We start from the raw sequence: 26436 nt of genomic DNA on the forward strand, positions 1-26436 counted from the left end.
CCCAAATTCCTAAGTTTTGTTAGGCTTAATTACACATTGCTAAAGAAATGAATTATGTGCATTTTTGCTTTTATATTACTATTAAGGTGCATAATCTGTACCAGATCATATATTCTGAATTTTGACAGTTGTCATTTCTGTTCTTTAGAGGATGAACCATCTTCACAAACTATTTTAAGCCAAACAGTCTCAAAGAAAACTATCCAGAGAACACAAGAAATTCCAGGTAAGAAGAGTGATTTTATTTTTTGCCTTACCTGCTATCTTTTTCATTTCTTTTTTTTTAATGTACACACTATAGCCTGGTTCATCAAGGGTCCCAAATCATAACTTATTCAGAATTACAGTGAATCTTCTCTATAGTTTGTTGAGTTAAACCATATAGGTATATGTCAAGAAAAGATGGAATGGATACTTGAGTATTTACTAATTACGAGCCACTTTGGATATGGTAATTCATTCACATAACTCTGCAGGATAGATGTGCCCATTTTATAGGCGAGAAAACTGAAGCTCAGAGAAGCTAAGACCCTTCTCTATGTTTACATGATAATGTGACAGCCAAAATTGGCTCCAGATTTGTCTTCTTCAAAACCCTTTCATTTTCCCACATACCTCATTGTCACTCTCCTATGTAATAATTAGCCACTCAGTGAAATTCATTAAGTGTGGTGTGAGTGAATATGTCTCACTACCTTCCATTTAAAATGGATTAAGTGGGGGCACCTGGCTGGCTTAGTCAGTGAATCGTGTGACTCTCGATCTCAGGGTGGTGAGTTCAAGCCCTACATTGGGCATGGGGCCTACTTAAAATAAGAAACTAAAAATAAAATGGATTGAGTGATCTGTATAGTAAAATCATGGCATGATATGGTCAATATTTCATCAAATCTAAAATGTCATCAGTTGTAAGATCCACCATCGTTTTATGTACCACCTAGAAGGAAGAAATGCTGCCAGTTAAACTGTAACATCCCATAGATTGTATGATGCATCCCAATTTCAGAGATGTTAAAGACTTTTTTTTTAAAGTTTATTTATTTTGAGAGAGAGTGAGCGCATGTGAGAGGGGCAGAGAGAGAGGGAGTGAGAGAATCCCAAGCAGGCTTCACACTGTCAGCACAGAGGCCGATACGGGGCTCGAACTAATGAATCGTGACATGATGACCTGAGCCAAAACCAAGAGTCGGATGTTTAACGGACTGAGCCACCCAGGCACCCCGCCCCCCTCAGTTTCAGAGATGTTAAAGTGTAAAAACATTTGCATTTTATTATCAATGTAACATAGACTTAGGCTATGTTGACAGTCTACTTAAGTTTTAAAAGCTGTTAAAATTCTTTTGGAAGGCAAGGAAATGGATTTAGTTCAGTTGCTAATGCTTAGTTCCTTTGGTTTTTAGTTCCGTTTATTTTCAGTCTGCTGTTTTTGATATTAAGAAAGTCCCACAACAGTAAAACTCCTATCTTGACTTGTTTCCTTAGCCATTGCTTCTAATAAGATTATGCTTTATGATTTGACCTATTCTGTCCTCAATTTAGAATAAGGTACATCTAGTTCAAGTTTAGTTCTAAGTAAACACGCCCTTTATATTTAATTCCTTGAATTGCCTATGTTACTGGGTTAAGATTATAAACTATCTTAGAAAAATGCTTTGAGTAATAAATGCTATAGATTTTCCCAGCCATGTGGAAAAATCATATTCTTGAAATTTTATCATAGTATATTTATTTGCTTATCTCTTACACCTAGAGAAGCAAACTTTTCTAAAATTTAGAGTAAATGTATAAAAATTATGGTGTTAATTTAAGTAAATTGATAGAATGAAGACTGTTGAACACCAGCCTATAGACCATTATAAAACTGTTATATAATAAAATACCTTGAACAGTCTTTTGGAGTTCACATTAGGTCTATGTTTAAGGACCACTAACGAGGTACACAGCTGCATAATGTTGTGCAAAGCACACTGGATTTTGCTTGTGTTACCCACCCACCTTGAGACATGGGCCTTTATCCTATCATTTCCCCTGCCTAACCCGCAAGGCCACTGAGGAAATGATACAGTGCATGCATATTTTATACACAGTAAAACACAGGTACAAGGAGTCCCTCCCCCTCCCTGCCCCTTATGGCACTTTACAAGAGGTGTGAAGTTCATAAAGTTTTGCTTAAGCATTTCCTTTTCTCAGGAAGCTTATGTTATAATTAGAAGTGGAAAAGAAAAAACATTTCTCAGTATAGATGATAAATTGATGGAACCTATGCATAAATTACCTGGAATGTATCAGTAGTGTAGCGTGCATATAAGTAGAAATGAGGATATTTACATCTTTGGGAGATTTGAGATATTAAGAATTCAGTGGTACATTTATTTATTTCTTTATTTATAAAAGAGCTTTTTTTAAGTTTGTTTATTTTGAGGGAAAAAGTGAACAGGGGAAGGACAGACAGATGGAGGAGAATCCCAAGCAGGCTCCATGCTGACAGCATGGAGCCAGGCGTGGGGCTCGAGCTCACGAACGGTGAGATCATTACCTGAGCTGAAATCAGGAGTCGATGTTCAACCAACTTAGCCACCCAGGCGCCCCAAGAATTCAGTGGTACTTTTAAAAATCATCCTGCAAGGGCGCCTGGGTGGCTTGGTCGCTTAAGCGTCCGACTTTGGCTCAGGTCATGATCTCACGGTCCGTGAGTTCGAGTCCCGCGTCGGGCTCTGTGCTGACAGCTCAGAGCCTGGAGCCTGTTTCAGATTCTGTGTCTCCCTCTCTCTCTCTGCCCCTCCCCTGTTCATGCTCTGTCTCTCTCTGTCTCAAAAATAAGTAAACGTTAAAAAAAAAAAAAAATTAAAAAAAAATCATCCTGCATCTAGCACTTGGCATGCTTCAAGGAAAGAGTTTAGGGAATTATTGAACAAATGCTTATAATGTGTGTCTAGCGGAGGAATTATGTAAATAGTAGTCACTCTTTGATGGAGTACTACTTTAAGTAGGCCTTTCCCCTTATAGAATCATAGACTTTCTGTTTAACTTTCATGTTGAAAAATAGTGCTGTAATTGTATATAGGACCACTGGTGTGGACTGAGAGAAATCTATCCAAAGATACCCTTAAGAATAAAGACCAAAGCCGGGGCGCCTGGGTGGCGCAGTCGGTTAAGCGTCCGACTTCAGCCAGGTCACGATCTCGCGGTCCGTGAGTTCGAGCCCCGCGTCAGGCTCTGGGCTGATGGCTCAGAGCCTGGAGCCTGTTTCCGATGCTGTGTCTCCCTCTCTCTCTGCCCCTCCCCCGTTCATGCTCTGTCTCTCTCTGTCCCAAAAATAAAAAACAAAAACAAAAACAAAAACGTTGAAGAATAGACCAAAGCCAACGGGCCACCTTCTAAAACAACCTACTAAAGACAACTACATCATCTGCCTTCCTGTTTTTCTAAGCCATGAGAAATACTGATTAGTTTAGAACAGGGATACAGATTGAACTCTTATTGTTTGAAGTTCCAGAATTGAAATGTTTTCACATTAAAATAGTCATTGAGTTGTTCATTCAGTTCAGTCCATGTATGTATGTATGTATGTATGTATTTATTTATTTTAATGTTTATTCTTGAAAGAGAGGAAATTCTTGAGTGAGGGAGGAGCAGAGACAGAGAGGGAGATATAGAATCTGAAACAGGCTCCAGGCTCCAAGCTGTCAGCACAGAGCCTGATGCAGGGTTTGAACTCACAAACTGTGAGATCATGATCTGAGCCAAAGTTGGACACTTTTAACAGACTGAGTCACCCAGGTGCCCCAGTCCATGTATTCTTACATAACTGTTCTGTGGTCAGATTCATTCCTTTCTGGAAATCATGGAACTAATTTTACAATATAAAATTATATTGGGAGAACTTCATTTACTTTTCCTAAAGTTAAATAGGTATTTTTGTTCCAACAGTTGTGGTTTCTAGTTAAATAATCATAGATAATTATTTTTGAATATCTACCATTTTGTCATGAACATTTGATTCTCTGGCTGCTGAACATTTGATTTTTTTTGGAGTATTCATTCTCTAGATCTTTACTGAGTACCTACTTTATGCCAGTCCCCATGCTAGATGCTGGGGGTGCAGCGATGAGCAAAAGCAGACAAGGGAAGAAGATTGCTACAAAATAAGGGTACTTGCTCTTTTATTCTTTAATAATATCTCTCTTTGGTACTCTGTCTCCTTGAAGCATCTTCTCTAAGGATATGTACATAATAGAGCGTACAGGAAATACTTCTTTTTTTTTAATTTTTTTTTTTTAACGTTTATTTATTTTTGAGACAGAGACAGAGCATGAACGGGGGAGGGTCAGAGAGAGGGAGACACAGAATCTGAAACAGGCTCCAGGCTCTGAGCTGTCAGCACAGAGCCCGATGCGGGGCTCGAACTCACAGACCGCGAGATCATGACCTGAGCCAAAGTCGGCCGCTTAACTGACTGAGCCACCCAGGCGCCCCCAGAAAATACTTCTTAAAAGATAGGGGAAAAAAATAGTAATTGATGTCTATAGATTAAGTTGAGTTTTAGGTTTTAATTAAGCCTAATAAAGGTGAGAATGCAGAAGAGAAAAAGAGGAAAGTAGTTGTAATAATGGGATTATGAACATGTACAAAATTTATTTTAAAAGCTATTTTTATAAGTTTTAAATACCTGATGTTTGAAATACTAGCAACTGAGATAGATATTTCATAGAATCTTACAGCTGGAAGATTTACGGAATTCATCTACCCAAAGTCTCTATCAATGCAAGTATCCCTTTGTTAGCATTCATTCATATACTCCCTGATCATTTTCAGTGAGGTGAAAATCATTCCCTCACTATCTGTTCTGTTTTGGAGACAACATTAATAACTTAAGTAATTAAAAGCTAACTTTTCTCTTTCTGTGTGTTGATCTTAGTTCTGCCTTTTTGAGCTACAGAAGTTTAATTGCTTTTCTACATCTCTGTCTTTAAGATATATAGAAACATGTTCAATAAGTGTTTTTCGAACAAACAAGTGCCTGGCCCATTACAATATCTCTTCTGGATACTCTTTTTTTTAAATTTTTTTTTTAAATTTTTTTTAACGTTTATTTATTTTTGAGACAGAGAGAGACAGAGCAAGAACGGGGGAGGAGGGTCAGAGATTCTGGATACTCTTAATGGGGAAATTGCGTGAAGTCAGTTTTGTAAAAACAAACATAGGCAGTCAGTGTAATGGCGGGGACCAGTGATAACCAGTTCAGAATGTTTTTCACTGTTCTACAGCGCCAAACACAATGTTGTTGTTGTTGTTGTTTTTAAGTTTCATTTATTTTGAGAGAGAGAGCATGTGCACATGTGCAGGGGAGGGACAGAGAAAGGGAGAGAGAGAGAATCCCAAGCAGGCTTCACACTGTCAGTGCAGAGCCTCATGTGGTGCTCAAACTCACAAATCATGAGATCATGACCTGAGCCAAAATCAGGAGTCTAATGCTTAACCAACCAAGCCACTCAGGGGCTCCATGATGTTTTTTATAAAGACAAATGAAACAAACATAATATAATCCAAATTCAGATATATATTGGACTTTAGATGATGTTGTTTGATTTTTTTGAGAACACATCTTGGCTTTCTAGGTTAACATTTTATAGGATGGGATTGGCTTCCCCATTAGCCCTATACCATTGAACCATAGACAGTCTGAAACCCTGGCTAATGGTAACACTTTATTTAACTTAGAGTTTACATTTCCTGAACACACACACAGGGTTAAATAGTTGGAGGTACTATATTAACTCTCAGGAAGTTAACCCCTAAATTAAAGTATGCCATAAATAATCCATAATGAGGATAAGCCTCAAATGGAATAATTGAGTTGGTGCTACAGTACAAATTTGGTTCTCATATGAGAAATTTAGAAGAGTTTTATTTAGTATTCCTTTCTTATATAAATGTGATCTGCTGAGAAAAATTGCATATTTTTTCTATCATGTTCATAAATTTTTTATGGCAGGAAATTGGTAGTTCAGTTTTACATTCCCATACTTAAAATAATGAAGGGTTCAGAAAAACCTTTGTTGAATAAATAGATAATTGTATAATAAATGTAGTATGTTTGACATTTTATATATTTTTTAATGTTCTTTCTTCCTATATTAGTGCTGAGTGAAGATCCTGTAATCAGCCTGTGTAGACGCCCCCTAAGAAGCCCAAGACCTGGTAAGAGATTGTTTTGTCTGTTGGTTTAAATGTTTTATAAATATAGCTTTATTTTTAAATAGGTTAGTACATGTATTCATATGGTTAGAAATTTAAAAGTTATTATAAATACATGGTGAAAAATCTCCCTGTCCCTCTGTCCTTTACCCACCTAGCCTCCTCATTAGAGGGAACCAGTGTTTTCAGTTTCTTAGGTCTTTTTTTAGGGATATTTAATGGAGCTACAAAGAAATTCATGCATAAATGATATTTTCCTCCCTTTTATCACAAATGTTAGCCCAATAAACACTCTTTTCTGTACCTTCTTATTGTGTTTTTATTTTTACTTAATCTATTGAGACATCTTTCCATACATATGTGTATGTGTGTATATATGTGTGTGTGTATATATATATATATATATATATACACACACACATATATATAAAGGCCTTCCTCATTGTTTTTAAGAGGTTTCTATGATTCTTTTTGTTAGTATGATGATTTTAAACTAGGATCAGGGGCTTTTTATTCTTCCCAGCATAATGCTAATAAAAAAATCAAGACCGAGGCTTTATAGCTCAGTGCTATCAAATTTTTCTGCCTCACTTACATTTCTTTTTGATGAAAACCTCTAACAAGTATTGCCCTTAAGTTGATTTCATGACTGTGAGAGATAACCAATAAAGGCATCCAAGCAGTCTACTTCTGCTTCCTTGTCAGAGTTCATTAGCACATAAGAGTGCTTTATCATGGGAACTAAAGAAGAACCTTATTTATCTTCACATTAGGTTTCTACTTCTTGATCCTTCTCTTTAAGAAAGAATTAGGATGGTTTTTTTTTTTTTTTGATAGATAACTGTCGTTTTAAGTATTACAATGACAAAGATCTGTTAAGGTTTTGATGATGAACCTGTGGTAAAGGACCACATGATGCATTTCCTCTTAAGCTCTAATCATTTTCTTGCTATCTCTCTTGCAGATTCGGCATACAAAACAAATGGAAATACTAAAATGAGTGAATTAGGTTTGTTTATCTCTAATTCTTACAGGTTCTTTTCAAGGGTTCTGAGGATCTGAACACAGGAGTATACACAGTTGGTCACTGGCTTGAGAATATTTCTTTGTTCATTTTCTCAGCTTGTGGAACACTGTGCCTATGGCTATGACCTTTCTTATTGCCCTGATTCTTATTCTGTCTGAAATTACGTCTTTTGTTATTTAAGTTCATATAGGAACATGTAATACAAACACATTTTAATTTTTATTAGACTTTGTTAAATTCACATTTCTATGAGAAAAAGGAATATCAGCTTACCAATTCATAGTTTTTCTTGAGTTAGAAAGTGAATTAGAGATTCACTTTCCAGTGTTTGCTTTGGTGTGGGACATGAGATACCCAGATCCACAGCGTTAAGAGAACCTACATTGATTGTGGTTAGACTTAGTTTTAAGTTACAGTATTTTTCTAAATTTAGAGATGAGTCAAAACGAAGGAAACTTCCCCTTTTTTAAAAAAATAGCTGCAACTTTTTTAAAATTCATCTTTCAGTTAAACTCGAGTTGACTTCTTGGAGACTTCAGGATAGTGTCTGAAAGTGATCCTTACAGTATGCAGTTCATCATGTGTAAAAAAAATTTTTTAAGTCATAGTTTCTTAATTGGTAAAGAACTTGAAGTTGAAGTAATCCACTTTTACTCTTTATGCTAGAGTTAGAAATGATTTTTATAAGTACTTTATAGTGAGAAGTAACTTTTAAAGTGCTTTCCAGTTTAAAGAACATTTCTGTGGGATTAACAGAAAATGGCCTCCTCTGATTCTTTTTTATAGTAATGTTAGTACCTCTTAGAATATCAAAAATGACTGTTCATGGAGCTTGAATACTAGTAATATCCCCAGACTGTTCTTTATACTCCTTCCTGCTGCCCCACTCTGCCTCTGTTCTCAAAAGCATATTGGCATTGAATAATCTTAAAGGTACCACTCTTAAAGGTGTCTATGCTGTGGGTCAGCCTCTAGTTAAAATCTGACCTGCAATCCTGTTTTTGCACAGCCTGTGAGCTAAGAAAAGAGACCTTGTGTGTCTAGCAAAGCCTCAAATATGTTTACTATTTGACCCTTTATGGAAAAAGCTTACCGCTCCCTGGTTTATACCGGTGGCAGGAATAAAGACAGCAAATCACCCAAACAGTCATTTGTTTGTTCTAAGAGTAAATTCAGAGAGTTACATACTTGCCTCAACATAGATTTTTTTTTTTATAGCACTCCACCCTAGCCTGTACTGACAGCATAAGAAGACGGGAGACACATGGACTCTTGTGTTCTGTCTAGTCTTCTCTTTGAGAAAGCATCAGAGTCTCATTTGTGAAATCTTCATGTCTTTGTCCCCATACAAAATACAAAGTATGAGTTCCTTGAGTATCCTTCACTTCACTGCTCACACCAACACATTCAATAAGTCTCTAGGAATAGAAAACCTTATAGTACAGATATACCTGGAACTTTGTGTTTTCCTTTCAAACTGTAGCTGAGGAAAGGAAAGTGGTATAATTAGTGGTTTGTCTCTGCCTGAAGAGATGGTTGTATGTGATCTATTCTTACAACAAACACGTGCCCTAGGTCTTCTGAAAGTCCTTTTATTAGTTGGTTGAGATCATTGGAAAAGTGGTACCTCCTTAACAGCTCCTTTATTTATTGCCATTTGTCTACTAAATGCCACAGCCTTTATAATTTTGTTTTCCTTTTGGGCCCACTTTATTTGGGAGCCGGGTGGCGAGGGCTCTAGGCCTCCTGGGCCCATAGCAGTGCTCACTGGCGTGTGCCGTGTCACCCAGAGCAGCATACCGCTCCATGTTGTGGCCTGAGTACCACAGGCGGCTCACACCGCCAGAGAACAGGGGGCTGACGGTCCGTAGCTCCTTCGGCCACAGCTGGTTGAGGGCGACCCCCTTGGTCTAGGCCGTGAAGACGGCTTTCTCAGAGGTCTTGTGGGCCCGGTGAAATCGCATCCCTTTGTGGACCAGGTGTAGGCGAGGTCAGTGGCCAGTATGTCAGAACTAAGAGCCAGTGCCATGTTCTCACCGTGAATCTGGGGGACACCAGTTGGGGGAGTGGTGGGTCCTGGGGACCCTAGGTGGTGAAGCTGCCACCCCAGGCCCAAGGCTAAACACCCCCGCAACCCCACCAACCTTAGCCAGGATGTCCCCAGCTTTGGGAAGATCTACTGTGACCCAGCCTATTCTCTCTCTGTTTTGCCACAACTTTTATAATATTTTAACTTTTTTTTAATTGAAGGTATTATTACTCCAAATAAGAGTTGAATTTCTCAAAGCTTCTGCATAAGCATAGAGAAGAATAATACCTTTTTTAAAAAAAAAGTATTTTAACCTTCTACACGTAGAAGCCAAGAGGTTTAAAATAAAGGAAGATGAATGCAAAACAGGGAAATAAAATGAAAACTTCTCATGTGGTACTAAATGCTACTGATTCATCATCAGATTGTATTTAAATATTTATGCATTCTTTGTAGCTTGGGTTAAAAAGGTGAAAATGTAGAATGTTTAAAACCTTGCATGAAACCTCATTATTAAGCACTAATTTCACACTATTTTCTTGAGTTGTTAAGTCATGTTTTTTTTGTCATGGTATGAACAATTTTAGCAAAAGTCTTAAAGGTTTTTATTCTGTGATACAAAAGTCTATTCATTTATTAAACAAACATTTATTTTTAACCACCTTCTGTATGTATCAGTGACTGGCCTAAATGCTGGAACCATAAAAAGCCATGATAATTTTTTCCCCTAGCTCTTAGAGTACATGATAATGGAAAAAAAAAAGAAAAAAAAACAAGTTAGATAAATTAATGTTGTAAGTGTTAAAATGGTGGTATATGTATTTGATAGCCTAGAAGAGAAGTGCCTTATTCTGCAGGAGAGGTTGGGAAGGTTTCATGGAGGAAATGGCATTTAGGAGGACTTGAAATTCCTGACCTTCATGTACCAGAATGAAAACCACAGTTAAAAAGTCTATAGCCAAGACAACGAGTAGACTGATAACAATGATGATTATTGTCAAATGTATAGAACATGTAATTCATAAGATATTATTGGATTATGCATAAGGCACAATATGAGTAATAATATTGAAGACAGCCTTGTTTAACAAATTATTGTTCACCCTTTGAATACTATTGATATTGTTAGCAACATAAAATTCTTTTTTTTTTTTTTTCAACGTTTATTTATTTTTGGGACAGAGAGAGACAGAGCATGAACGGGGGAGGGGCAGAGAGAGAGGGAGACACAGAATCGGAAACAGGCTCCAGGCTCCGAGCCATCAGCCCAGAGCCCGACGTGGGGCTCGAACTCACGGACCGCGAGATCGTGACCTGGCTGAAGTCGGACGCTTAACCGACTGCGCCACCCAGGCGCCCCAACATAAAATTCTTTAAAAAAATTTTTTTTTAAGTTTATTTATTTATTTTGAGAGAGAGACAGCATGAGTGGGGAAGGGGAAGAGAGAGAGGGAGAGAGAGAATTCCAAGCAAGCTCCATGCCAACCAGTACAGAGCCTGATGTGGGGCTTGAACTCACAAAGCCACGAGATCATGACCGGAGCTGAAACCAAGAGTCAGACGCTTAACCAACTGAACTACTTAGGCTCCCCAGAAACATAAAATTCTAAAGAAAAGACCTTTGGACACTAGATTAAAGTGTTCAGAAATCCACGATATATTAAATACTTGAAATATAATGATATAAAAAATAAATGGGGAGCTCCCTTATATAAGTTGGTTAAAAAAAATTCTTAAATTCTCCCCATGCTAATTGGACAACACATACATAAACAATAAAGGAGATTTAATTTTACTTTTATATGAGTGATTAATTACTAGGTGATTTGGCTCTGAACAAATTGACCTGGAGTTTAAAAAGTACATGGAAATAAATTATATCAGGATCAAAAAGGGAGGGATTACTGCACTATTCATTTTCTTTCTGGTGACTCAGTGAAGAAACACACAGATTCTAAAATCAATTTAGCCTAAAATTTTGCTATACCAAATAATTTTTAAACTATATAAAACATAATGTTCAAATATGGTTGTAACTTTAGCAAAGCTACTGTTACATCTTATTTTTTAAGTTTATTTATTATTTTGAGAAAAAGAACATGTGTATGCTCAAGTGAGGGAGGAGCAGAGGGGAAGAAAGAGGGACCCCCAGATGGGCTAAGACTCACAAACTGTGAGATCATGACCTGAGCCGAAATCAGATGCATAACTGACTGAGCCACCCAGGCTCCCTGCAAAGCTCTATTTTAAACGAGTTACACTTAGAAGTTATTGGAACCTCTTGTATTAGAAGAGTTCAGCCCTCAGCCTTTTCTTTGTCATTAATTCAAAAAATTATTGAGACAGACTTTTGGTTTTCCTCCTGTTCCACGTGTAAGAAGCTAACCTAGCAACGAATAAACACAGCTAATAATTCAAAAGCTTTTTTGGATCTGTGAGAAAGGAGAGAACACAGGGCAAACCCCTGCCCTCAAAGTTGGAGAGAGATGCAAATACAGGAAATTGTGGCTTATCAAGAGCTCAGGCTCAAAAGTGGAGATGTCTCCAGGAACCAGTTCTGGGGTATCAAAATCTGAACTGTAACTGATGAACTGCAGGAGGCTTGGTGTGCAGAAGTCTGAGTTAAATATTCCAAGGGGACCCAGTCATGGGGAGTACCCCACTAGATTTTGAGGTATACCTCCAGGGGCTCGACCAAATTCCCATAGTAAATATCAGAGAAAAGTCCCCTCATGCTTCAGTGGGGGGGGGGGGGGGTGTGGAAAGAATCATTTTGAAATATGTCAGAGCACTCTGTTCTTAATAAGGCCTGCCTTCAGGGCAATCTAGTTACCCAGAACCTGACCTACTGGGGTATTATCAGCCCAACTGACCTGGGGAAAGGAAAATCCTCTATTCCAGGCCACCGTAGACAACATGTCCCACCTAAGGAGAAAAGAAAACCATTGAGAGCCATTTGTGGCATAAATTCACTAAGAGACTGAGACCTAATTATAGGACTATGAAGCCCTTTCCCTTTCTCTCTGGACCTCATTATCACATTACTAGAGACCTAGTTACAGAAGTTCCTTTTACCCAGTACATCATGTCCACCATCAAGACAAAATCTTAACATTAAGATATGGTATCAAGACATAATGAAAGGCAAAAAACAATTTGAAGAGACAAAACCAACATCCAAACCAGTATGGCAAGGGTGTTGGAAATATCAGACCAGAAATTTAAAACGACAATGATTAGTATGTTAGGGATTCTAATGGATAAAGTAGACCGCATGCACAAACAGATGGACAATGTAAGCAGAGATGGAAATCCTAGGAAGCAAAAAGAGATGCAAGGGATTCAAAATCACTGTAATAGAAATGAATGCCTTTGATAGACATATTAGACTGGACTTGGCTGAGGAAAAAATTTCTGTGCTAGAGGGCATATTGATAGAATCCTCAAATAAATGATAATGTGATAGAGGTGTTAACCAGTGCTATGGTGGTAATCAATATATAAATGTATCAAGTTAACATCTACACATACTTACACAGTGTCATATGTCAATTCTCAAAATACAGTTCTCAACCAAAAAGCAGAGGAAACGACTCAACAAAATGGAACATCCAAGGACTATACAACTATAAAATATTGTATATAACATACACATAATGGGAGTGCCAGAAGGAGGAGAAAAAAGGAACAGAAGAAATACTTGAGACAATGATCTAGAATTTCTCCAAATTAATGTCAGACACCAAACCACAGATTCAGGAAGCTCTGAGAACATCAAGCAGAATAAATGCACAAAAAATACACCTGGGTGTTTATCATTTTCAAACTACAGAAAATCAAAGATGAAGAAAACCTGAAAGAAGTTAGAGGAAGAGAAGACACCTGACCCATAAAGGAACAAAGATAAGAATTACATCCAACTTCTCTTCAGAAACCATGCAAGTGAAAAGAGAGTGTGGAATGAATGATTTTAAGTGTGAGAGGAAAAAACCACCAACCTAGAATTCTGTATCTTGCAGAATTATCATTCAAAGGGAAAGCCTTTAATCAGGCTAAGGATAAAAAAAGAAAAGAGATAAACTAAGGTAAAAGGACACAAATCAGTATAGATTTCATGAAAATTAAAAGGATAATATAGAAATACTATGAACATGTTGAAGCCCACAAATTTGATAATCTAGATGAAATGGACCCTTTCCATGAAAGACACAATCGGCTAAAACACACAAGAAGAAATAGATAATCTGTTATCTATTTAAATACATCTATATCTATTTAAATACATTGACTCAATGTTTAATAAATTTCCAAAACAGAAAGCACCAGGCCTAAATGAGTTCACTGGTGAATACTATCAAGTATTTAAAGAAATGAATTATACCAGTTCTCTAAGGTACCTTTCAGAGGATAAAAGTAGAGGAAATACTTCCTAACTCATTTTGTGAGGCCAGCATTCCCCTAATACTAAAACCAGACAAACACGAGAAAAGAAAACTATAGATCAATATCTCATGAACAGATGCAGTACTTCACAAAACATTAGCAAAATGAATTTTAAAAAACTACAAAAAGAATTAGGGGCACCTGGCTGGCTCACTTGGTAAAGAACATAACTCTTAATCTTGGGGTTGTGGGTTCAAGCTCCACATTGACTATACAGATTACTTTAAAACTGAAAAAAAAAAAAAATACGCTACAACCAAACAGGATTTGTCGTAGGTATGAAAGACTGGCTCAACATTTGAGAATCTATCATATTAACAGACTAAAAAAGAAAAAAACATACAGTATTAATAGATGCAGAAAAAGTGTTTGACAGAATCCAATACCCATTCATGATAAAAACTCTCAGTAAACTGGGAATAGAGGGAATCTTTCTCAACTTGATAAACACTATCTACAAAAAAACCTTACAGGTAACATAATGGTGAGACACTGGAAGCTTTTGTACTAATATCAGTGCTAAAAAGGAATAAGCCATCAAGGTATGATATGAAGGAACCTAAATGGATATTTAGGCATAGATGCCCCTGCTCACCACTTCTTTTCAACATTGTGCTGGAGCAATGTAGCTAATGCAGTAAGACAAAGGGAAGCAAAAGGTATACAGGTTGGGAAGGAAGAAGTGTCTTGGTTCACAGCTAACGTGATCATCTGTGTAGGAAATCCAAAAGAATGGACAAAAAATAGGAACTAATAAGCAATTATAGCAAGGTTGCAGAAGGTAAAGTTAATGTAAAAAAGCCAATCACTGTCCTACATACCAGCAATGAACAAGAAAAATTTGAAATTAAAAACAACACAATTTACATTAGCACCCCTCTCCCCACCGAAATGCTTACAGGTATATATCTAAGAAGATATGTACAAGATCTATGTGAGAAAAATTATAAAACTCATAAATGAAATCAAAGAATTTACTTAAAACCAACGGAGAGATATTCCACGTTCATGGATAGGAAGACTCAGTATTGTCAAGAAGTCAGTTCTTTTCAACTTAATCTGTAAATTCAGTGCATTCCCAATCAAAATCCCAACAATTTATTTTGAGAAAATGATTAAGTTCATATAGAGTCAAAAGACCCAGCATAGCCGATACAGTATTGAAGAATAAAGTAGGAGGACTTAACCTCAAGACTGACGGTGAAGCTTCAGTAATCTAGACAGTGTGGTATTGGTAGAAGAATAGATGAATAGAACAGAATAGAGAACCCATAAACAGATCCACGTGTAGTCTACTGATCTTTAACAAAGTCAATACAATGGAGGGCAGAATCTTTTCAACAAATGGCTAGAACAACTGGATATCTACACGCAAAAAAAAAAAAAAAAATCTAGACACAGACCTTAAACCCTTTGCAAATATTAACTAAAAATGTATCACAGGCCTAAATGTAAGTTTTTTTTTTAAAAATGTACAAAACTCCCAGAAGAAAATCTAAAGGACTTTGGGTATGCTGATGCTTCTTTAGATGCAAACAAAGAGCACAACCCATGAAAGAATTGATAAGCTGAACTTCAGTGAAGTTACAAACTTCTGCTCTGCAAAAGAATGACAAGAGAATAAAAACATAAGACACTGAGAGCAAATACTTGCAAATGACACATCTAATAAAGGACAATTATCCAAAGTATACAAAGAACTCTTAGAACTCAACAATAAAAAAAAAAAAACCTGACTTAAAAAATGAGCTAGACTTAACAGACACCCCAACAACAGATATACAGATGGCAAATGAGCATATGAAAAGATGTCCTACATTGTATGTCATCATGACATTATGTCATTCTTATCATATGATCCAGCAATTACACTCTGATATTTACCCAAATGAGTTGAAAACTTAATGTTTACACAAAAGCCTGCACACACGTTTATAGCAGAATTATTCATAATTGGAATAATTATTGGAATTATTCTACTTGGAAGCAACCAACGTGTCTTTCAGTAGATGAATGGATAAACTGGCACATCCAGACGGTGGAGTGTTATTCAGTGCTATAAAGCACTGAGCTATCAAGCCATGAAAAGACATGGAGGAACCTATATGACTGTTCTGGAAAAGGCAAAACTAATTGAGACAGTAAAAAGATCAGCGGTCATTGGGGCACCTGGGTGGCTCGGTCAGTTAAGCACCCAACTTCGCTCAGGTCATGATCTCACAGTTTGTGGGTTCGAGCCCCGTGTCAGGCTCTGTGCTGACAGCTCAGAACCTGGAGTCTGCTTTGGATTCTGTGTCTCCCTGTCTCTGCCCCTCATCTGCTCATGTTCTGTCTCTCTCTTTCTCAAAAATAAACATTAAAACAGAAACAAAAAGATTAATGGTCATCAAGGGTGTGGTGGTGGTGGTAGGGGAAGGATGAATAGGTGGAACACAGAGGGTTTTTAGGGCATGAAAATACTCTGTATGATATCATAATGATGGATACATGTCATATGTTTGTCTAAACCCATAGAATGCACAACACCAAGAGTGAACTGTAATGTAAATTAGGGTCTTTGGGTGAACATGATGTGTAAATGTAGATCCATCAATTTTACCACTATTCAACAAATATACCACTCTGGTGGGGGATGTTGATAATGGTGGAAGCTATGCATGTGTGGGGCAGGAAACATAAAGGAAATCTATCTACCTTCCCCTCAGTTTTGCTGTGAATCTTAAGCTGCTCTTTAAAAGAAAATTAATAAAACAAAATAATTATCATTAAGTGCTGAATACATGCCATTATAAATAAGACTGATGCAGTGGTAGATGGGTGGTAGACTAGAAATCAGAAGAGCCTGTATTCAATTCCTTTTTTATCACTTGTTCATCCTGATACCCTTAGACACGTCACTTAATACCATAAACCTTACCTATGAGAGTCCTCTTGTGACATTAGGGAATCAGATAGCAGATATGAAGGGTTTTTTGAAAACTAACTGGTAGCATGCAAATATCAAGGAAGTAACTATTATTAAGATAATGACTAAGACGTAACTATTGGCTCTTAAGAAAACATCTTTTGTTTGCATGCTATGTGAATAGTTATATAAATGAAAATAAACTCTACAAAAGGGATAATATGTGTGTTATGGAATGATATCTTTTTGTATGAGTGGAAATATTAATGAAAAAATTTTAAGAGAATAGCACTAAGGCAAGTTTGATTTTCCATTTTTCTGCTTGAAAAAGAAAATTGAAAAGACAGTTTCCCTTATGACCCTAGATTAAAATGGAATATAATATACCAGGTCCTAGCTTTATAAGAGTGACATAGTATTTGCTGTTTTGGTTAGTTTTTTCCTATACCAAAAATATTGGCAAATGTATTTCACATAGTGATTTACACTTGCCCCTGTCATAGTGGTAGTTTGACCAGTGTTATATTAATATAATTAAACTGATCTGAAGAAAATATTTCCAAGTTCACCGTATAATGTGTTGGCACTTGCCTTCCACGGTATTGTTTTCCCCTTTTGAAAAGCAAAAGGGGTTAAAAGCAACAGAGGGAAAGCTGAAAAGGAAGATTTCAGCTTTGTGAGCAGTCTGATTCATGCCACTTCTCAAAAGATCACTCAGCAATATTTTAGCCCAGTTGTACAATGCCGCCTTTGGGTTTATCTCCCTTTAAATTTTTTTTTTTTTTCAGTATAGCCTATATAAAAATACTGTGTTTGTACACGTTGCTCATTTATCTTTGTCCAAATTCTCTGGCTCTGAAAAAAAATAGCGTACGTGGATGTGCTGGAGCTAGGGTTTCTCTCCCTTTCTTCTTTTGGACATACTAGTGCAGTAAAGAACTGATTTGTCTTTTCCACCAGTATGATGGGTTTCTCAAGACAGCATGGGGAGTGTGGCAAATAGGAGAATGAGAATTCAGTAAACCTATAGGGACTGGAATATTTATCAATGGAGAATCTCATGCTTTCTACAAACAGGTTACAGTTTAGAGTACAAACGGACCTGCGGCTGAAAGAAAAATAAACTCTTCCTGATTCTAGGTTGTATCGTACTTATTTCTGAAATAACCTAAAGGGAAATAACATATTTTTTAACATTTAACAGAAGAAAAATTTTAGTTGGTCTGTCTTTATGTTCACTTCCCTAAATTGTATGTTATAGATTATATATTATATATTATATAGTTATATATTGTTTATTCCTAAGCTTTAGCTTTTGATGTCATGTATGATGTGTTTGCTTTTCTTTTCTAGAAGCCACCAGCAGCCAACAGAAGGTCAATTTTTCTGAAGGAGGTATTTTCTTTTAAAATATTCTTAATTTTTTTTCATTAACATGAACAATTTTGATAGTTACTTAAAGAGGAAAATTTTTCTTCAGGAAAAAAGTTCATGCTTATCTAAATTCATAATTGGGTCTTAGATAAAATGGGATAGGGTGAGTGATGATAGCCTTTATATGCATTTTAAACATCTTTTGTCTGAGTTAATAATTTTAAGTAAAGCCAATGAAAACAGACTTTGGCATATGCTGGCCTTTGATTATGGTATTAATATAATCATTTTTTCTAAATTCTCATAATCAGTCTATGAATAGGACAGTAAAACTTAGTCCATTTTAAAACCCACCATAATCTTAATTACCTGCATACTGAAATGCTTGTATGAGTGTGTGTGTACATCCCCCCTTTACAACCACAGATACTCATGTAAACACACATGTACATACACTAATTTTGGCTGAATTTACACACTATATGTAGTCCGCCCCCCCCCCCCAAAAGGTAAAATTTCTCCACTATTAATGCTCCTTTGTTTCCTTTTTGAATTTACATTAAAGCCTCAGAATATAATCTTGTAGATATTACTCAGAATATTTGCTTGAGATATAATTATATGCCTCAGATAACATTAATGAGCTCAATTTTAGCTCATATAAAACTTTGTGATCCAGAATAGTAAGTGTAATAAATAGTGATTCTATGTCTGATAATTAAAGAGGCTTCATTTTAATGTTGAATTACTTGTTTTAATCTAGATCTTTAGAACATTAGAAGAAAGACTATACTAGTGTATTATTTCTTTCTTTTTAGAAGAAACTGAACAAGACGATCAAGACAGCTCTGACAGTGATATTACTATTCTTAAGGTCAGATCCGGGGATTCTCTTGATTCTGGAGGTAACATATCTTCATATTCATATGACTTTATCTTAGGAGCTGTGTTTTTAGTAAAAATCTAAAGGTATTTTGTGAATTTACTTTTTTAAAAAATATTTCCATAAGATATTTTATTAAAACTACTTTTTTAGAAAGTATACTTTTTAATATTTATTAAAATTACTGACTCCATGTGTGCATCTGATTAGTAACATGTAATGTCTATATAATATCTAAACAAGTCACTTTAAAAAAAATTTTTTTTTAATCTTTATTTTTGAGAGAGAGAGAGAGAGACAGAGCACAAGCGGGGGAGGGGCAGAGAGAGAGACACACACAGATTCCAAAGCAGGCTCCGGGTTCTGAGCTGTCAGCACTGAGCCCGACCCGGGGCTCAAACTCAACAAAAGCAAGTTCATGACCTGATTCGAAGTTGGACGCTTAATTGACTGATCCACCCAGGCACCCCACAAATAAGTCACTTTTTAGCCTGCTTTGATATTTATGGAATATAAGATATTTTTGTGCTCAAAAGAAGTTATTTGTAGTTTGTTTAAAATGTTATAGAGAAGCGGATCTCATTGGTAGTGGTATTCCTTATGTTATCAGGGATGTTAGCTCTTAGGAAGTTTTAATATCCCTAGGTAATCACTTTTATTTCTGGATTGTTCAAATTCACACCAAGTTAGTAGCAACAGTTTATGGCTGTTCATGTGAATTTGTGTTTAAGTTTATTCAAGGAAAGAATTGACCGTGGGGGGAAAATACCAATTGAGGCTTAAGAGGGTGCTGAACCAATTTGAAACTCTGTAAATAATGAATGATATTATATTTTAGTCCCATGAAAGAGTAATTCTCTATTTTCCCCTCACCATCTTTTGAGAATTTCCATAATTCTGTGTTTTACTTTATCATTCCATTTAAAAAATAGGCTCATAGGCTGGTTTATGGGCATTTGGTATTCTATATATTTCCCACCCTTCCTCATTGTTCCCCATTCTTTCTTGATACAGAAATCCCAAAGGAGATATGCACCATTCTAGCATAGTGGTTAAGAACATGGGCTCTGGAGCCAGAATCCCTGGGTTTCACTCCTCCACTACTAGGTTTGTGCCCTCAGGCAATTGCTTAATGTCTGTGTTCCTCAGTATCCTCATCTGGGTTGGTAAGAGGTTAATTCATATGTGCAAGCACCTAGAAGGTACCTGTCACATATTAAACACTAAACTAAGTGTTCTTACTAGTTTTGGTATATGTATACATGAAGCTCTAAAAATTAAAAACTAATTTAGCCATTCCTATAGCCAATAGTTTGATGCTATTGCTAGCAGCATATAGCTCTTTGAAACTTCATACACTGAAGGGTCTGTGATCCCTTTAAGAATTCTAATAAATTCTTAATGAAGCACATATACCCACGTGCAGAAGAAAACTCTAGCTAAAGAAGAAAAAAGGGAGCATATTAAGAATACTGATCTTCTTAGATTATTTTCTGAGCCAGTTATCCCTTGAAGAGGTTCAAGAAGAAACAAGCATAGAGAAAAAAAGAAAGGCGAGCCAAGAAACAGACTCAACTGTAGAGAACGAATTGATGGTGACCAAAGGGGAGGAGGGAATGGGGGGTGAGTGAAATAGGTGATGGGAATTAAGGAGTGCACTTGTGATAAGCACCAGATGTTGTGTAGAAGTGTTGAATCACTAAATTGTACATCTGACACTGATATTGCACTGTATGTTAACTAACTGGAATTTAAATAAAAACTTAAAAAAAAAAGATGTGTTGGAATGCAAGAAGAGAATATTAGAATTTCATGTATATTTATATTTTATTTCATCCAATTAAAATGTCTTTTTGTTTTATAGTAGATACAACACATTAGTTAATACATTATTTCAATAACACACGTATTTAATGTTAGAAATATGTTTTGGAGGGGCACGTGGATGGCTCAGTCAGTTAAGTGTCAGACTTCGGCTCAGGTCATGATCTCATGGTTCATGAGTTTGAGCCCCACATCGGGCTCTGTGCGGACAGTACAGAGCCCACTTCGGATCCTCTGTCTCCCTCTCTCTCTGCCCTTCCCCACTCATGCTCACTCGCTCTCTCTCTCTCTTTCTCTCAAAAATAAATAAGCATTTTTTTAATTAAAAAGAAATATGTTTTAGATCAATGCTCAAATTTTTTTTAATAATGGGAGTACACTAACAAAAATATTTAGCTACCACACCTGGATGTGTCAAATGCTTTTACTTCTGAGTTAACAATCTGATCACTTTTGAACAGAGTTAGTTATAAATTCCACTTTTATATGAAAATAAGTTTTTAAAGAATAGGCTAAAATATGTAACATATTAACCATTTACAAGAAAAATTTGAGGCAAAATGGGAATTAATGATTTCAAGAAGATCCATTATAAACTTTCAAAGTGTTCCCCAACTCAAAGGTTTCATTATCTTCCTTACCTCACGTCATGTTCTACATCTTCTATTTTTTTTCTTTAGAAAGTCATTAGGGAAAAGATAATTATTTAGTTAAGTTTTTAGATACAACACGGCTCTTTAGAAACTTAAAAAAAATAAAATGTGTTCCTGGGACACCTGGGTGGTTGGGCTCTGCGTTGCACTCCACACTGAGCATGAAGCCTACTTAAAATAAAAAAATTAAATATTCAACACTGCCCCAAGTGTTGAATTCCCTGGGGTTTTACTGAATATTTTTGTTCTTTTGATTACTTACTGTTCTCTTAGTAAAATATGCATTTAAAAAGTACAATATGCTTTATAGTGCACTTTATTTCTTTTGTTCTTTCAGATCAAACTGCGAAATCAAGTCAATATCCAGAATCACTTTGGCGGTCATCACAAAGTAAGTAAAACCATGTTTTAAACTCTTGAAATTCTACCTGTGTGTGTGTGGTCAAATGCTGTTTTTATTTTTGAAGATCGTCTTTTAATGTAAAGTTTTGAAAAAGAGGTATAGTGAATGCTAAAAAACTCATCCTGCATCTTGAATTTGCTTCATCTCTGTACTCAACCTTGAATTCGAATTTAAAAACAAAAATCTGCTTTCTGTGACTTGTTGAATGTCCTTGTTTGCCATATAAATTTGTTGACTATTCTTAGTTTAATTAACTAACATAGTTTGAGCTACTTACATGGGCATATTCTAATAAGGATATAAAAGTTTATATGCAGTATGATTTGAGCTCTATTGCAAAAGTTTGGAAGGATGAATAAACAAGTGATAAAGCAAAGTATAATAAGAAGTTAATGGAAAGCTAGGTGGTGTGTATATCAAAATCTTATAGCCTTGCTTACAATTTTGAAAATTTTCACAATATGTTGAAAAAATATAACAAAAGAAAGGATTGGAAAGTAATATACTAAAGTGCTGATAACAACCATTTGTTTAGAATGGTAGAATAATTGGTGATATTTTTCTTTTCCTTTTTTTTCTGTACTTTGCAGATTATCTAAAGTAGATATGTATTTTCTTAGGTTAAGCAGAAATGATGCTGTTTCTTTCCCATGTTTATTTATTTTTTTAATTTTTTTTTAACATTTATTTATTATTGAGAGACAGACACAGAGCATGAGCAGGGGAGGGGCAGAGAGAGGGGGAGACACAGAATCCGAAGCAGGCTCCAGGCTCCAAGCCATCAGCACAGAGCCTGACGCAGGGCTCGAACCCACGAACCGTGAGATCATGACCTGAGCCAAAGTCGGTCACCCAACCAACTGAGCCACCCAGGTGCCCCTCTTTCCCATGTTTAGTTAAGTCCCAGAATTTGAGTTAATTATTAATCAATCTAAAATATCCTTGTATGTAAAATCTTCAAGGACTTTTTTTTCCTTCCACATCACCTTTCTTGAAACATGAAACTGTTTTTAAAGAAAAAGTCTTTGTAAATCTGTTTTATTAATCATTGTATTTATACAATTCCACATATTTCACATTATATATATTTAGTTTTTAAAAGGTTCTGGGATAAAACTGAGATAAAATAAAAGCCACTGAGACACAAAAATAAGTCCTTTGTCGGGTACCTGGGTGGCTCAGTCAATTGAGCATCCCACTTTGTCTCAGGTCATGAGCTCACGTTCATGGGTTCGAGCCCTGCTTTGGGCTCTGTGCTGGCAGCCTGGAGCCTGCTGTTTTGGATTCTCTCTCCCTCTCTCTCTACCCCTCCCCTGCTCACTCTCTGTCTCTCAACAAAGAGAATAAAACATAAAAACAAAAAATTAAAAAAATCATTTGTGGAAAATTACTTGCTGAATCATCTTATATGTTTGCCCTTTGTTATTCTAAATCTTTGATATTTGGAAGCTCTTAAATGTATCTCTCTATATAAATTATGCTACATGCATACAATTATGAAAAGTGAATACTTTGTATACTAATGAATAGGTGATCGAGGTATATATCCTTGAATTTAAGATGCCATTATTTTTTGTATAACTGAAAAAGAAAAATCATCCAGTTAAACTATGATATACCCTTGATTATAAGATACAGCCCTACATCAGAGGTGTTTTTTTTAAACTACTCCTTGGGGCTCCTGGGTGGCTCAGTCAGTTAAGCGTCTGACTCTTGACTTCAGCTCAGGTCTTTATCTCAGGGTTGTGGGTTCAAGCCCCAGGTTTGCTTCCACACTGGGCATGAAGCCTACTTTTTCAAATCAATGAAAGACATGTTAAAAAACAGGTCTACTGTTTTTCTTTTGTTGGGATAGACTGAAAACAAATCTGGAAGAATATTCATATGTCTTATTCGACATGGTATTCCTGTGTGTAGTAGTCACTTAGTAGATATTTATGAATTTTTAAGTTACACATTTCTAGAATGTTCTATTTCTTGGGGCACCTGGGTGGCTCAGTCGGTTAAGTGTCCAACTTCAGCTCAGGTTATGATCTCGTGATCTGTGAGTTCGAGCCCACAACAGGCTTTATGCTGAGAGCTCAGAGCCTGGAGCCTTCTTTGGATTTTGTGTCTCCCTCTCTCCCTCTGCCCCTGCCTACTTCATGCTCTGTCTCTCTCTCTCTCAAAAATAAATAAACATTAAAAAAATTCAGAATGTTATATTTCTTTTACAGTTAGCATATATATATTACATTTGTATTTAGAAAAAATAAATTTGAAAAATTTACAGTAATACTTGTATCATTGGGTAGAAATAACTCATTTCTTCAGAACAGATTTAGAAATTTCCCTTGTTATAATTGTTTGAAATATCATTTCTAATCATCCCATTTGTCCTTAAATACCATCCCAAAACAAAAAAGTAACTACTTTTTTTACTTCATAACTTTCACTTCATAACTACTTTGCAATGTCCACAAAATTGCTTCTATAGTATATGCCATATACACCAGTATATAGCATAACAAATATGGACTGCGTGGGTTTGTATCTGAGCTTTACTACTTCCATATTACATATATATACTATTTCTATATATTATGTATATACATATGTATGTATATATATATATATATATTCCATATATTTGTAAAATGGGAATAATGGTGCTGACCACATAAAGTGTGAGCATTAAGTAAAATTATGCTTGATACCTGACATTTAGTATGTGCTGCCATTATTTTGATGGTATTGATTTTAAAGTTGACTTATTATCCAATTCCTGAACACTTTGATACTTAGAAAAGGGAAAACAATGAATATAGTATATATGTTTGGGACTGATGAAAGAAAGGTTTGATTTTTGTGGTGATTTTTTGGTTTATAGTATCCATAGTATACAAGTATAATGTCTATGCAATATTTTCATTGTTCTTATTTTCAAGTATTCCATGACCTTATCTCTGTTTTCTGTTATAGGTCGAGACTTCATAACTCTTGATAAGCAACCTTCAGTGCTAAGTAAGTGGTTGGTTGTCTGTTCTTTTATCAGTCAAGCAATTCTGACCTTGTCTTATTCTGCCAACAAAACGTTTGAATAGGATTTTAAGTCATTTTAGCCTCTTTGCCTTTTAATCCACCACACATTAGTTTCAAATGTGTATAATTACTCTGTGATGTGGAAATGTGTTCAGGATTATTTTACCTAAAGTAACTTATTTGCAAGAGTGAATGGTTAACTTTTTTCTTCTTAAATACATTGAAACCAAGTTCATGTATTATTGAACTCAGTCATTCTCATAGACCAGAACAAAGGATTGGTACCTAGTTTTGTCTGTTAGGTGATTATATATTTATTTGCTGTCTATTTTGCTATAGGAAGTGGTTCATCCTTCACTGGTGTGATCCTTTGACATTACCTTTTACTTCTGAACCTATTGCTTTTATGGTTTTCTTCCCCAACTTTGTTTTACCTTTCTGATAAATTTACCTTGTAACAGGAGTATGGTATACGTTTTCAAAATATTGAAATGATATCTTGGTGTATGCATTTGCTTTAGGCTCGGGATATCAAAAAAAACCTCAGGAATGGTTTGAACAATCCACAAGAATAAGGACTAAGATGCAAAGTAAGTTGTTAAATCTTTACCTGTTACTGAAGTAATTTCACGTATATTTGCTGCTTTTCTTTATTACTCAGTATACAAAAATATTTAGTTCTTCAGATAGGCATTTAGATTGTGATTTCATTACTGAAGCAGAGCTATGACTACAAGATATTTCCATCTGCTTGGAATGTCAGGAGATGGTCTGTTGTTAAGTGTAAGTAGTGGTGGGAGAAAACCAGTGGATGAAGTTTTCACTTCTATCTTGCTGCAGTCCAATCTGTACATGATAATGAAATTCTACTCTACAATACCTGTTTTTTATTTGTAGCAGACATTATTTACTTTTATGTAAATAATCAGAGAAATTCTGCATACCCATTATATTAAGTAATAAAGGATGAAATCTAGAAATTGTATTTTCTTGTTTAGGTTTAGGATGGATTAAGTGTCACAGAATCTGAAAAATACCATATGTAGATGTGATGAAATAATCATGCTTTGAATTCAGTGTCTATCATAATTTCTATAGCAGTTTCCACATTAAACCTTGACCGTGTAAAAAAAAAATTAAGTTACCCTTCACCTTTATCCCTTCTTTATACTCTAACCACAATAATCTCAAGGTTATTTGGTATTCCTTTACTTTTATTTAAAAAAATTTTTTAGTGTTTTCTTTTTGACAGAGAGAGAGAGAGATAGATCACGAGCGGGGGAGGGGCAGAAAGAGAGGGAGACACGGAATCGGAAGCAGGCTCCAGGCTCTGAGCTGTCAGCACAGAGCCTGACACGGGGCTCGAACTCACAAACCGGGAGATCATGACCCAAGCCAAAGTCGGACGCTCAACCAACTGAGCCAGCCAGGCGCCCCATCCTTTTCTTTTATTTAGATAATATAAGGGGCTCCTGGGTGGCTCAGTCAGTTAAGCATCTGACTTCAGCTTAGGTCATGATCTCACGATCCGTGAGTTCAAGTCCCACCTTGGGCTCTGTGCTGACAGCTCGGAGCCTGGAGCCTGCTTTGGATTCTGTTTCCCTCTCTCTCTGCCCCTCCCCTGCTCACTCTCAGACTTTCTCTCTCTCAAAAATAAATAAACATTAAAAAAAAAA

At 36.0% G+C, this 26436-nt stretch overlaps 1 protein-coding gene across 4 annotated transcripts in view; it reads left to right on the forward strand.

Moving 5' to 3' along the window:
• The window catches only part of TOR1AIP1 (torsin 1A interacting protein 1), a 44093-nt gene that overhangs the window by 2211 nt on the left and 15446 nt on the right, over positions 1 to 26436 (forward strand). For 2 of the 4 annotated variants that reach the window (XM_040446470.1, XM_040446468.1), the window contains exons 2-9: positions 149 to 226; positions 6142 to 6201; positions 7163 to 7207; positions 17956 to 17997; positions 18795 to 18881; positions 21674 to 21727; positions 24701 to 24742; positions 25282 to 25350. In XM_040446470.1, the coding sequence (XP_040302404.1) occupies positions 149 to 226; positions 6142 to 6201; positions 7163 to 7207; positions 17956 to 17997; positions 18795 to 18881; positions 21674 to 21727; positions 24701 to 24742; positions 25282 to 25350 (477 nt within the window). The remainder of the gene's footprint in view (positions 1 to 148; positions 227 to 6141; positions 6202 to 7162; positions 7208 to 17955; positions 17998 to 18794; positions 18882 to 21673; positions 21728 to 24700; positions 24743 to 25281; positions 25351 to 26436) is intronic. The other 2 variants (XM_040446471.1, XM_040446469.1) reach the window with 1 other exon arrangement.

The sequence above is a fragment of the Herpailurus yagouaroundi genome, unplaced genomic scaffold, assembly GCF_014898765.1.
Source record: "Herpailurus yagouaroundi ecotype Mexico unplaced genomic scaffold, PumYag 195, whole genome shotgun sequence".
In the NCBI taxonomy this organism is placed as follows: Eukaryota; Metazoa; Chordata; class Mammalia; order Carnivora; family Felidae; genus Herpailurus; species Herpailurus yagouaroundi.